General features: G+C 37.3%; 1 protein-coding gene across 2 annotated transcripts in view; it reads right to left on the bottom strand.

Moving 5' to 3' along the window:
• The window catches only part of ATF7IP2 (activating transcription factor 7 interacting protein 2), a 79,326-nt gene that overhangs the window by 43,499 nt on the left and 20,998 nt on the right, over positions 1-14,829 (bottom strand). The window contains exons 3-6 of one of the 2 annotated variants that reach the window (XM_014544193.1): positions 7,514-8,346; positions 5,908-6,032; positions 1,709-1,843; positions 492-590 (exon numbers count right to left, since the gene is read on the bottom strand). In XM_014544193.1, the coding sequence (XP_014399679.1) occupies positions 492-590; positions 1,709-1,843; positions 5,908-6,032; positions 7,514-8,336 (1,182 nt within the window). In that variant the 5' untranslated portion in view covers positions 8,337-8,346. The remainder of the gene's footprint in view (positions 1-491; positions 591-1,708; positions 1,844-5,907; positions 6,033-7,513; positions 8,347-14,829) is intronic. The other variant, XM_014544194.1, reaches the window with a different exon arrangement.

A 14,829-nucleotide genomic window follows, 5' to 3' on the forward strand; every position in this document is an offset into this window, starting at 1 on the left:
GAGGACAAGGCCAGCCCTGCGGGGACGGCAGGGGGGCCTGGGGCTGTTGCCGCGGCCTGGGGCGCTGGTGGACTTTCTGATGCAGCTGGAGGATTACATGCCTATGATCCCAGATGCAGTGACTGGTTACTACCTGAACTGCGCTGGCTTTGAGGCCTCAGACCCTCGCATAATTTGGCTCATCTCCCTAGCTGCCCAGAAATTCATCTCAGATATTGCCAACGACACACTGCAAAATGAAGGGCACAGCCTCTGGCAGCTCCTGAAGCAAGAGCAAGGACCGCAAGTACACTCTAACCATGGAGGACTTGACCCCTGCCCTCAGCGAGTATGGCATCAATGTGAAGAAGCCGCACTATTTCACCTGAGCCACCCAACCTATATGTACTTGTCTGCCCCCTTATCCCCACGCCAGCCTGTTTTCATAATAAACTTTATTGTGACAGGTAAAAAAAAAAAACACCAAAAAAAAACTATTTGTTTATACCAACCTTAAAGGATGTATTATTAGATGACATGTTTGGTTCCAAACAATTCCTTTCAGATAACAATACTTTTTTAATACGTCTTTGAAGTTGTGCTATTTTTGCCTAGAAGAAAAAGAGAAAAACAGATAAATATAAAACCAGAGTACTAAAAAACATATCATATAGAGATGGAGTGAAAACAATTTGCCAAAGTACTTTTCTTAGACTTATTTATCCACCCAAATAAGTGAGAAATTCTTAGACAAGCCAAATATTTAAATCACATTTGATGCATCCTCTGACTGATGAATGGATAAAAGATGTGGTACATATACAATGGAATACTACTCAGTTTATAAAAAAAGGAAATTAAAAAAAGGAAATATTGCTACTTGTGACATGGATGAACTTAGTGAAGTGAATCGACAGAAAAGGGCAAAATGGTATTTTACTCAAACAAATAAAACAAAAACAAACTCTTAGCAACAGATTGGTGGTTATGAGAAGGGAAGTGGGGTTGGAGAGGTTGAAATGAGTAAAAGGGGTCAAAGGTATAATGATGGATGGGAACTAGATTTTTGGTGGTAAGGATGCTACAATGTATAGATACTGGATTACATACTATTGTACACCTGAAACTTATATAATGTTATAAGCCAATGTGAACTCAATTAAAAACATCATGTTTGATGCTGGTATAGTATTCTAGAATAGAAAATAAAAATACCAAACTTCAAATTAGTCCATAATAAAATTAATGTTGGTAGAAACACCAATCAGCAAGTGAGTGTATACTGAAGATTGAAAGAAAAAAAACCCTTGAAACTGGTTCCACAAGCTCTAATACAGACTATATAGGGTACCCCCCAAAATGTATACACACTTTAACAGTTGCTATAGATCCTATTACATTTTGAAAATGAAATGTATTTTAATAAACACTGCCTTTATAGTGTGTACACATTTTGGGGGGACACCTTGTATTTTGAATTAAAAGAAATTGCCTATGTATTAAGCCTGTCAATATCAGAATAGCTGCTATTTCTAAAAGTACATGACAAGGGCCAATACTGCTAAGATATAATGAATTCTTAACCTATGGAAATCTCATACATCAGGTTTGTGGCCAGAGATCATATTTGGGTCTGCCTATATTGTTTTCCTTCCCTAACATATAAAACATCACCAAATTCTACTTTTTAAAAGGACTCAAAGGAAATCAAGGGAAATTAGAAACTTACGAAGAGTTCATCAGCTATTGCTTCATGTTTATTCCTGCACTGTGTCTTCCCAATGCGTTCAGTCAATTCTTTTAGTTTGTTATCAAATAGTTTGTAATGTATACTATAGATCTCCTGTTGAATCAAATGTTTGACCTAGAATTTTAAAATAAAAACCAAAATACCCTGTTTCAAATTTAAAAGCAACTTTTTTTACTTCTTAAAAAGCTTTGCTATTTTCTGTAACCAATAAAGTATACTTTATATTATTATGTTTACATTTATAGACCAGTAAGTTTTTTAAAGGTTGAGTATCAAATTCAATAGAACATACAACTTAAACCTACTATTCCATAAAAAGGAACTCCACTTATCTGAAATCAGAGCCCAATGAAAATGGCTGGTTGGTCTGTAGTAGAGATGGAGCAGGTTATGAAAGTTTGATCCTTGACCCTGCCATGAACAGTCATATGTACTTATTTGCTCAATGTGTATGGTCATATACACAACTTTTATAACAGAGTTAGGTAGTCTCTCTTAATAACAAAACCTGCATTAATACATTTAAAGTATTTAATAGTAACATTTACAACTTTACCCTAATATCTTGTTCTTGGTGCTCAAAATTGGAACTTAAAAGTTTGTATGCTAAATTCTTTTATACTGATATCACCTGGATGTAATTCAGTATTTGATTATTTCTAAGGTTTTTCCTTCTCATTTTCAATTGTTCTTACTCTTCAACACTATTTTCTACTTGATTTCTTCTGTAATGCTTCATTAATATTTCTTCAAAAAGTTTCTCAACATTATTAGATATGATTGTCATTAATATTTTCACAACTTTTAAATATTTGATTCAATAAATAAGTGCTTAAAATATGTGTTATGTAAAATGCTCAGAAACACATACCAATACTATTTTTACTGACAACCATTACCTGTCACTCATGTGGTTATTATGGATTACTGCACGCTTACAAGTTCACTGGCTGGGGTCAATAAGTGAAGTTCATAACCTTGGAGAAATATCTCAGTGTTCTGAATATGGGAATAACATTTTGCTAACAAGCAAATGCCACAGTGTTTGTCAAACTTCCTGGTGAGGAAGAATTACATGGGATACTTATTAAAAGTCACAAATTCTTGCCCTGGCTGGATGGCTGGCTCAATTGGTTAGCTCTCCCGTACACTAAAAAAAGGTTGTGGGTTTGATTCCCAGTCAAAGCACATATCTGCATTGGTTGATCTATGATTTGATTCCCAGTTGGGGCACTTATAGGAGGCAATTGATCAATGTTTCTCTCTCACATCGACGTTACCCTCTCTCAAAAATCAATGAGAAACATATCCTCAGGATTAAAAAGTCACAAATTCCCAGGCTCTCCCCTGGATTCACCAAATAGAATTTCTTGGAAAGGAGACTGTTAGTTTGAGAAAAGAGTAGCCTAAAAGAACAGTCTTCAACTATTAGTGAGCTTAAGAAACCATAATTTAGCCCTAGTTAGTTTGGCTCAGTGGATAGAGCATTGGCCTATGGACCAAAGGGTCCTGGGTTCGATTCTGGTCAAGGGCACGTACCTTGGTTGTAGGCTCCTCCCTAGCCCAGGCCCTGGTCAGGGCTCGAGCAAGAGGCAACCAATTGATGTGTTTCTCACACATTGATGTCTCTCTCTGTCTTTCCCTCTCTCTTCCACTCCCTAAAAATCAATGGAAAAATATCCTTGGATGAGGATTAACAACAACAATAAAAAAATTTTTTAAAAAAAGAAACCACAATTTAAACAAGTATTCCTGGTGATTCAGATGGAAGCAGACTCTGATAACTTGATTATTTTGGACTAAATATCCACCAACTGGTAGATTCCTCTTAGATTGGACATTTGTTCTCATTTAGTGGTGTTGTTCCTCATGTAGAGGACAGACACAATAACCTCCAACAAATACCTTATGAATGTCTTCTGCCAATGGCACTGTGTTAAAATTATAAAATCAGATGGAAGTCCTAGATACAATTTTCAGATTGCAGACAAAATAGCCTAAAGATTGGACAAAGACTGGCAATTGTATCTCCAATGTGCCTCAACTATCTAAGATGGTGGATGGAGTGACTAACTTGGATTTTAGAAGAAAAACTCTTCTACTTCAATAATTTAATTGGCACCAATTAAGCCAAGATCCTTATGAAACCTCAAAAGAAGAGTCAGCAGCCCCAGAATTCTCTCATAGGAAAGAACAACCTACGAACGGGAGACCCTAGTCCACTGGGATTCAAGGAAGAAAAACAGATGTGGTTTAGAAAGTTTACTGTTTGAACAGGAATCAAAACATCAAGTGAGAGTAAGCTAGCTCAGCTATTTAGAGGTAGGTAAAAAGATAGGAATTAGCTTAAACCCAAGTTGTCTTTGGGGAATGTGCAATAAACTTCTGGGTGGGGGATGGGTGAGAAGATAAAATAGACTGCATTCCCTAAATGTCATTGGGAAGGACTATTTTCTGTGTCAGCTTGGACCAACTATTTTGTGAAACAGATAAGAGTGAAGGAAAACCCTGATTTTTCCATGCCAGTGAAATTAAAATGTTCAAACATTAAATTTCGTCTTTATATATCCATATCAGACCTTATTTCTGAATTCAGTTACTAATCACTGGGAATAAGACACAGCTATGGGGGGGGGGGGGGGGGGGGGGGAAAAAAAAAAAAAAAAAAAAGACACAGCTATAATATTTTTCAACAATTTCTTAAACTGCATCCATGGTTACCATAATTCTGGTACCCTTTTCCTGCAAACAATAGAACATTTACATATTTTTTATTAGTGTCTCTTTTGGTCTTCCTGGAAGAAAACAAGAGATAAAAAGGGAAAAACTGTTGACTCATCTATTAAGCTGGTTCAGCATTCATCTTTCAAAAAGGCTTCCAGGTATTATATGAATATACATTCGTATAATATGAAACTACATAATTGTAATGGCCTGTTTTTAAAAACCAGTAGTGTTTTTGTTTTGGATACAGTAAGCAGAATAGTTTGAATCAGGACATTTTTGTTCCATTACAGCTGACAGGCATTCATTTACTACTTAATGTCTTTTAGTTGTGGCATTCTAGTAGTAAATACAGTAAAATTACAAAATATGGTAATCAAAACAGGATCTACTAAAACTGAGGTTTCTTAAACTCAGTTGATCAGACATGTATGGAAACTGTAATACAATGAGATGAAACTGGGCAAAAATGAAAGCAAAACATGTGTTTAATGATACTATAAAGCAAAATGTCAGATAATACAGCATACCTATGTAAACTTGGAAATTAGGGCAAGTAAACCTGAATGTAACAGGACTATGCAATGAACTTTAGGTTGTCTGAAATAGTGATCAATTGTGATAATTTCTACAAATAGCTACAAATACAGACCAAAGAACCTCATTACCAGTACAAAATAGATTTTTCAGCAAAGCTCAAGTCCCTGGGGTATATGACTCACAAAGAGATTTGAATGCAATAATTACTGAAAATCCCATACTCTTTCTACCAGAGCACTCTATATAGGGTCACTCTGCATAGGATCATTCTCAAGTAACTAGAGATATCTTGGTAATGTAAATAATTATCTTCCCCTAATACCTCCATCTGCTAATTCATCTTTCATATACCAGCTTTGCATCAAGTGAAAGTCATCTGTACTAAGTCATTGTGGAGATCAAATAACTTACCATTTTTTAAAATCCTCACCCGAGGATACTTTTCCCATAGATTTTTTAGAGAGTGGAAGGGAGGGAGGGAGACAGACAGACAGACAGACAGACAGACAGACATCTCCCGCTCAACTGGGTTGGGAATCAAACCTGTGACCCTTTGGTGTGAGGGCTAATTCTCTTTACCACTGAGCAAAACCTGCCAGGGCAACTATTCCTTTTTAAAAAAAATATGGTTTTATTGATTTTAGAGAGAATGGGAGAGGGAGAGAGAGAGAGAGGGAGGGAAGGAGAAAGGGAGAGAAACATCAATGTAAGAGAGAAACATTGACTGGCTGCCTCCCTTAAACATACCGAGGATCAAACCTGAAATCTGGGCATGAGCCTAGAACGGGAATCTAACCAGTGACCTTTTGGTGTATAGGATGACACTCATCCAACTAGCCAGGACAACTTTTACCATATTTTACTAATCAAAAGTAGAAGTTTCTGAAGCAAATATTTAAGCCCCAATATTTTACCTGTTCCAGCAATGCTGTTTGCTTTTCCAGAGCTACACAAAAATTTTCATTAATTTGCTCTGAAGTTTTCAGGCGCTTAACATTTTCTTTGTTTTCTGAAAACATCCTCTTCTTATGATTATGGCCTTGGGGAAATGGAAAGATCAGAGATAAAAATACTCCTTCTAATGAAAGAAACAGGGCAATTCTCTAATTTCTAGACCCTCTCAGCAAATGGAAAAACTAAAATGTGACCATTGACAGCATTTTTTTAGAAAATGCAATTGTATAAAAAATTGCAACAACCTAATTTATTTTTTAAAATGAATATCGTAGGTAGGGTTGTGGTCTCAGATGCATTTTCCCTTCAATCCTACTTAATATACATTTAGTATCTATTTAATACAGAAAAAATGGAATAAATTATAGCATTTAATTTTCTACTTAGTTACTTAAGTAGTTACAATATTTCTATAAACAGTTACTTAGGCAGTCCTACATATTTTTAATAGGTGATCCTATTTTTAAGCAATTTTAAATTCATCTTGTTAAATGATCACTCTGAAGCCTACACAAAATTTATCCTATAAAATCAGCTTTTTCTTGTATTTCATTAAGCTACACACAAACATCCTACTTTGAATGAAATATACTTTAGCTATTTTAATGATTTTCTAACCCTAGAACTTCATTGGTTAATTATTTAATGCATTTCTCTCTCTCTCCACACACACACACACACACACACACACACACACACACATTAAGTATGTATATGTGCATATACTTGGCACATTTCTCTCTCACTCTACACCAGTGATGGCGAACCTATGACACGCGTGTCAGAGGTGACACGCGAACTCATTTTTTTGGTTGATTTATCTTTGTTAAATGGCATTTAAACATATAAAATAAATATCAAAAATATAAATCTTTGTTTTACCATGGTTGCAAATATCAAAAAATTTCTATATGTGACACGGCACCAGAGTTAAGTTAGGGTTTTTCAAAATGCTGCCATGCCGAGCTCAAAAGGTTCGCCATCACTGCTCTACACACACACACACACAAGTATGTATGTATATGCGCATATACTTGGCACATGATTTACAGGTCAATTCTATGAAAAAAAAAATGAGTTCACCAACAATTTAAAAATCCACTCTCTCTTTCAATTAGTCTCCTAATCTAATAAATAAAACTTCAAAATAAGAAAATATGTAGATGAAATAAACCAAGCAAATGCTATAAACCACCTTTTGGTTTTTTGTGCTCTCAATAAAAAGTGACTGATTTCTTGACAGAATTTACTGCCTTTGGATATAGAGGGTACCATTTCCCCTCCCCACCAAGAATGGTTCAGAAACAAGATCCTCTGAAATATTTGTCATTGTTTACCTTTCCCCTGTCTATACAGGGTGTGGCTAAAATAGGTTTATAGTTTTGAGTACACAAAATAACTTATTCCTGTATAATTACTTATTAATTATGGTATTATTTTCCAAACAACTGTACTTTTGCCCCACAGGGTACGTACTCTACTGTTTCTATATCTGAGACTATAAAACCCACCAAAAGACAGTGATTATTTTGATTTCCCCAGAAGATAATACAAGTATACACTTACTGTTATTACTATCTGTGTCAAGTGATGACAGCCATGTTGATTCTGTATTTTCACCATTTGAAATGATAGAATGATAGGTTCTATAGGAGTCTTCACTTTTCAAACTGTCAGCAGTACAGTTACTATAAATGACTGAATTTACTGCCGTAGAAATTTTATCAACAGGCACAAAATGGTTGTCTGAACTTAAAATCAAAATGTCATTTTGCCTTTTATCATGCGATGCAGAATTGGAGTTTGTTTCTAAATGGGAAACTCTTTTATCCAAGGTATTGATTACTGCAGAATTTGACATTTGAACTACACTACTCAATACACTCTGTTGGTTACTAGTGGATTTCAGATTACAATCCTCTTCCTGTTGTTCAAAACAGGATCTTATTACATTTGCCTTGTTACAGTTTTCAGAAGTGTTTTGTGAATCTTTTGCCTCTTGTGTAGACAGATTCCTGGGAGATTCTATTGGTTTACTTGGCTTTTGGTAAGGGCATACAGCTTGTTCTTCAGTGGATTGCGATCTTGTTTCCAAATCAATTTCTAGTGGTTTTATTGAATTCTGAGAAGATACTTCACTTTTTTGTGAGCACGCTGAATTTTTATTAGAGTCCAATGAGGAAACATCATTTTCAGAATCTCTACATTTGTTATTTATGACAACACTTGAATTCTGATTATCACTTGACACATTATTCCCAATTGCTGCTGTTTTCAGTGCTTCAACATTCTTTGACTTATGGAGGATCTCTATTTGTTTCCGGCAACTGGCAGGCATTGTTTTTTTGGCTTTTAATATCTTCCGTTTACTTCTATCTGGACTTGCCATCTTTCATATCCTAGAATTTAAGATACCATATTTAAAAGCATTTCTCCAGCAGACAAAAGCTAACATCTATTTACAATATTAAAACAATGTTGAGACTATCTCTTCATTTAGTTATTTTTATTGAAAATCCACATTTACTAAAATGTACAAATAATTTCAATTCCTTTCTATTAATTCAAACTGTATAAATTCAAAATTTATAGTGCTAGTAAGCCTCTACTTGTTACTAAACCTGATCATTTACCTGGCCACTTTTTATATCACTTTACTGCTATAACCATTAACTTCTGGTTTAAATAATCTAAGCAGGCCATACGTTAGATAATCTAAGATTAAGTTGCAATTGTTCATAAACACAGAAAACAATGTTTTACATAGAACATTCCATTTTCTACACACAGTGGCACTTTTTAAAAGCTTTCCTAACATTCAAATTTTCAAAATAAATGGTACTGCAGGAGTAGTTCCCAATAGGCATGAATATGAAATGAGCACTAAGATACACAACATGATGCCAGTTATAATAAGAAAGCCAATTTAGGTTTTATAATACTTAATTATTTTTTAAAATATATTTCTTTACTGATTCAGAGAGGAAGGGAGAAGGAGAGAGACAGAAACATCAATGATGAGAGAGAATCATTGATCGGCTGCCTCCTGCACCCCCCCTACTGGGGATCAAGCCCGCAACCCAGGCATGTGCCCTTGGCCGGAATCAAACCTGGGACTCCTCAGTCTGCAGGCTGACGCTCTATCCACTGATCCAAGCCGGCTCTAGGGCTATAATTCTTAGTTATTGATTGTTTCTCATAATTTAAGGAAAATCTACCACATAGCAGAGAAATATTTTAGTATTTATCTCAGTGTCCACATCAACTTCTATCTGAACGGTGGGTAAGTAACTGGTCTAAAAGAAAGGAATATTGCTCTTTTTTTGCTGCTTGTCTGTTGCCATGATGGGTTGCATGCATGCTCCCAAGTAAAGGCTTGTCCTAGTCAGCTTTGCCCTGCCACTGCATCATCCCCACCTGGCTGAAGTTGACCTGTGACAATGTGAAACAGCAGATCTACAAACTGGCCAAGAAGGGGCTGACTCAACACAAATCAGTGTGATCTTGAGAAAATAGTGTTACATAAGTGACAGGCAATACAATCTTGAGAATTCTTAAGTCAAAAGGATTCGCTCCTGATGTTCTTGAGCATCTCTACTATTAATTAAGAAAACTATTGCTGTTCAAAAGAATCTTGAGAGGAACATATAAAAAATTAAAAAGCATAACTTTTTTTAAAAAAGGATTCTGATCCTTTTTGTAAATTCTGTCCAATTTTGATCAATAGCCGTATTCACTGGTTGGCTTAATATTATAAGACCAAACAAATCCTCCCCTGCAACTAGACATAGGAGACATTCACAGACTCTGCCCAAGTGGCATAAATTTATCTATGTACTCAAACAATAAAATTGTTTAAATAGGAAAAAAAAAAGGAATACTGCAGTACTTCCAGTTAAGATGGTGGGAGCTAAATGCTGTGTTTGCCTCCTCCCATTATCTCATCAAAATTACAACTAACTTATTCAACAACCATTATTGAGAACCACCTGAAGACTAGCTGAATGGAAGTCCTAGAACTAAAAAATATAAAGATGCCACAATGAGACTGGTAGAAGGGACAGGGATGTGGTAGGGTCAGGTCCCACAATAACGGTGTTGGTATTAAAAATCAGAGGATTATCTCAGCTTTAAAGTTCCCCCAGAAGAGTGAGGGGTGCCAGCCTCTCACCTGGCTCACCAGCCCAGGGCAAAAGTGATGGGAAGAGGAGTGTCCATAATGAGTCCCAGGAATTCCTCGAGTGAAACCCCCCTTTTCCCGCTGCAAGAATTCGCCCCCTCACAAACTTACTTGCTCACTCACAAACTCAATCGCTCTGCGCTCCAGCCAAGGGGCAGCAGCTCAAAGAGCGCCAGGGACATACATAGAGGAGCTGAACTGACTGGTTTCAGAACAAGGGCTTGAAGGTCAGGGGTCAAGGCAGTTCTCTCTGGGGATGGAAGTGCTGGCAGGCACCACTGTTCTTTGTTCAGTCTTAATCTCACAAAACTGGCAGCCCCACACAGGTACCAAAGCTGAGCTCTCCATTAACCTGGCTAACAATGTTTGCCCAGCTCTGGTGATTCCTTGAGATGCAGTCCCACCCACCTTACCCACCCAAAACGAGCTGTTTCCAGGGGCTTCCACACAAGTAGCATTATGCTGTGGACTTTATCGAAAAGCCCACAAACTGCAAACAGAAGCAGTTGGACTAATCATGCCTTGTACTTCTTGCTAAGTAGCCCCAAGGCTGGCACAAGTGGTGACTGCTCTCAACATGCATTGTGACTTCCATTGAAGCAATGAAGCATAGTAACATTCATCTCAGGTAAAAACTGCTGTATAAATTTTAACCCTGCTATTCTGGCTACTGTAAACATTTGCTTGCTTAAACAATAGGGTAGTTAAACCTCCATTTCCAGAATGAGACCTGGAAACTCACATAAATTACCCCATTATGTTGCCAGCCCACATTACGGCTTTACAAGGGTTATTTTCCTGTGCCTGAGGACCAGAACTGCAAAAATTGCTTTAATTGCTTTCCCATTGACTCAGTGGCTCGGGAATGTTGTCCCTTGACTCAATGGCTCCAAAAACTAAAACTATAACTAACTTTTAGAGATAACTAACTTTGCTCAGTTTGCTTCTGTACAATCTGCTTTCACAAGATAGCTCTACATTCCAACGTCTAGCAGGATGTGGTTTTTTTGTCTTTATAAGCTCAGTACTGTAGTCACTCAGAGCTGCGAGATTTGGAGAGCTAATGCCCCCTCGCAGCCGCCGGCTCTGGAAGAAAGACTTCTTAATTTGACTTCTTGGGTCGTCCTTTGTGTGATTCATGGGGTACATTACAACACCACCAGGTGGCTCCAAGCCTATTATAAAGTTGCAACCAGTGTTGACTTGTAATATAGCTTCAATTAATCAGCCAGAAACCCAACACAAGTGACAGGTGGCTTCAGCTCACACTGTGGTGCCCACACCAAAGCATCCCAAGATTGGCACAAGTAGCAGCCAGCCTCAGTTCACAGCATAGCTTCTCTCAAGAGCCTCTAGGCCCAGCACAAGCAGCCACCAACTGCATATGACTCCCAGCCCCTACCTGTGCCCTCCCAAGAGGCTCCAGAAACAACACAACTGGTTGCCAGCTTGATAACACACAAGAGCACCATTCAACCAGCTCCACAAATGACACATCCAAAGGGCAGAATGGCTGGCACGAGGACTCTGTTAATGTGACTTTCCTTCTGGGGGGGGAGGGGTCAGCCCACACACAACTACTTATCCGCTGTAGTCATAAACAACCCTCAAAGCCAGGTAGCCCAATGGTCAATTAAACCCACTGATATACCAAAAACAATCGTGACTCAACTACAACAGGAGGCACACACAACCCACACAAGGGATACATACCCCTTGTGCACCCAGCTAAGGGGAATAGGGAGACTGTGCCAATGGGCCTCACAGGTCACCTACTACATAAGGCCATTCTGCCAAGACTAAGAGATGTAGCAGATCTACCTAATAAACAGAAAAAAAAAATCACAGTGAGTCAGCCAAAATGAGGAGACATGTCCCAAATGAAAGAGGAGGGCAAAATTCCAGAAAAAGAACTAAATGAAATGGAGACAGGCAATCTGCTGGATACAGAGTTCAAAACACTGGCTATAAGAATGCTCATTGAACTTAGGGGAAGAACAGATAAACTCAGCAAAACCTTAGAAACCATAGACGGGGAGGAGGGGAGGCAGTCAGAAAATGATCCCCAGTGGGGGCCGTGATGAATACATTAAATGAAATGAATATATTGGAGAGAATCAACAACAGATTAGATGAAACAGGATCAAGAAGACACGGAAGTGGAAACACCTAATCAGAATAGCTAAAAGAAAAAAAAAATGAAGATAGTTTAAAGGGCATTCTGGGACAACATCAAGCATACCCACATTCACATCATAAGGGTACCTGAAGGAGAAGAGAGAGTGAGCAAGGGATTTGAAAACCTATTTGAAGAAAAAAAAAAAAATGACTGAAAACTTCTCTAACATGCAGAAGGAAATAGACATACAAGTTCAGGAAGTGCAGAGTCCCAAATAAGATGAACCCGAAGAGTCCCAGCACACATCATAATTAAAATGTCAAAGGTTGCCAAAACCGGTTTGGCTCGGTGGATAGAGCGTCGGCCTGCGGACTCAAGGGTCCCAGGTTCGATACCGGTCAAGGGCATATACCTTGGTTGCAGGCACATCCCCAGTAGGGAGTGTGCAGGAGGCAGCTGGTCGATGTTTCTCTCTCATCAATGTTTCTAACTCTCTATCCCTCTCCCTTCCTCTCTGTAAAATATCAATAAAAATATATTAAAAAAAAATGTCAAAGGTTAAAGGCAAAGAGATAATCATAAAAGAGAAAAGAAGTCAGTTGTGAACAAAAGAGCTTCCATAAGATAATTAGCTATTTTCAAAAGAAACTATGGAAGCCACGAAGGAATGGCACAAAATATTAACAGTGATGAAAACCAAGGTTCTACAACCAATATAACTCTACCCAGCAAAGCTATCATTTAGAATCGAAGAAGAGCTAGTTACTATAAGAAAACGCTAAAGGAATTCATCACCAGAATTACAAGAAACGTTATAGGGATTTCATTAAGTAAACAACAAAAGATCAAAAGTATGAATAAGAAAATATAGCAAATAAAAAAGTTCTCACTGACAAAGGAAAACATTTAGGAAACACAATGGATCAAACAAATATAAAGCTAATACAAAGCTTACAAGGCAAAAATAGAACGATCATGTATAATTACAATAAATTAAGGGACACCCACAAACACATGCACAAAAGAAAAAATGAGAAAAAAATACAAATGAAGGGGTAACTTTAGAATGTTAAAACTTAAGTGACAAGCAGCTTAAAATAGACTGCTGTCAACAACTTGGTATATGTGAACTACATGGTACCACAAACCAAAACACAAGATAAACAAAAAATGAAGTGAGAGGAATCCAAATGCAACACTGTTAACCATCAACAGACAAGGGAAGTGAGAAAGAGAGTAAGAAATGAAAACTACAAAAACAATCAGAAAGCAATGAATAAAACTGCAATAACTACAGACCAATAAATAATTCCTTTAAGTGTAAATGAATTAAATGCTCCTTTAAAAAAAACCATAGTGTGGCTGAATGGATAAAAAAACAAATCCTGTACATAAGCTACCTACAAGAGACCCACTTCATATCAAAAGACACACAGACTGAAGGTAAAGTGATGAAAAAAGTTATTTCCTGCAAATAGAATAACAAAAATAGCTGAGGTAGCAATACTTAGATAAGCTAGACTTTAAAATAAGGGTTGTAATAAGAGACAAATGACATTTCATAATGAGAAAGGGGTCAATCCAACAAAAGAACATAACTCTTGTAAACATCTATAAATCCAATGTAGCACCTAAATATATAAAGCAAACATTGGTGGATATAAAGGGATAGACTCATGAACAGAGCCCTTAAATGATACATTAAACCAGATGGACTCAATTGATATTTTTAGGACTTGCCCAAACAGCAGAATATATGTTCTTTTCTTTTTCTTAAAAGTTTTATTTGTGCACTAGCCGGTTTGGCTCGGTGGATAGAGCGTCGGCCTGCGGACTGAAGGGTCCAGGGTTCGATTCCAGTCAAGGGTACATGTCCGGGTTGTGAGCTTGATCCCCAGTGGGGGCCGTGCAGAAGGAAGCCTATCAATGATTCTCTCTCATCATTGATGTTTCTATCTCTCCCTCTTCCTTCCTCCCTGAAATCAATAAAAATATATTTTAAAAATTTTTATTTGTTTATTTGAGTGAGAGAGAAAGGGAGAGAGACAAAGGCGGGGTGGGGGGAGAGAAAGAGGGAGACAGAGAGACAGAGAAACGTAGATTTATTGTTCCACTTATTTATGTATTCTTTGGTTGATTCTTGTATGTGCCCTGACCAGGGATCAAACCCACAACCTAGGCATATCAGGACCATGCTCTAAGTAACTGAGCTACTAGGTCAGGGCAAATATACATTCTTTTCAAGTGTACACAAAATATTTTCTAGGATACACCATATGTGAGGCCACAAAACGACTCAATACATTTAAGAAGGTTAAAATCATATCAAGCATCTTCTCTGACCACAAGGGTATGAAACTAGAAATCAATTACATGAAGAAAACTGAAAAACACACAGACACATGGAGGCTAAATAACATGACACTAAGTAATAAGTGGGTTAATAACAAGATCAAGAAAGAAATCAGAAGATATCTTGAGACAAACGATAATGAAAACACAATGACCCCAAATCTATCAGAAACAGCCAAAGTGGTTCCAAAAGGGAAATTCACAGCAATACAGTCTTACCACAAGGAACAA

The sequence above is a fragment of the Myotis brandtii genome, unplaced genomic scaffold (assembly GCF_000412655.1).
Source record: "Myotis brandtii unplaced genomic scaffold, ASM41265v1 scaffold355, whole genome shotgun sequence".
NCBI classification, from domain to species: Eukaryota; Metazoa; Chordata; class Mammalia; order Chiroptera; family Vespertilionidae; genus Myotis; species Myotis brandtii.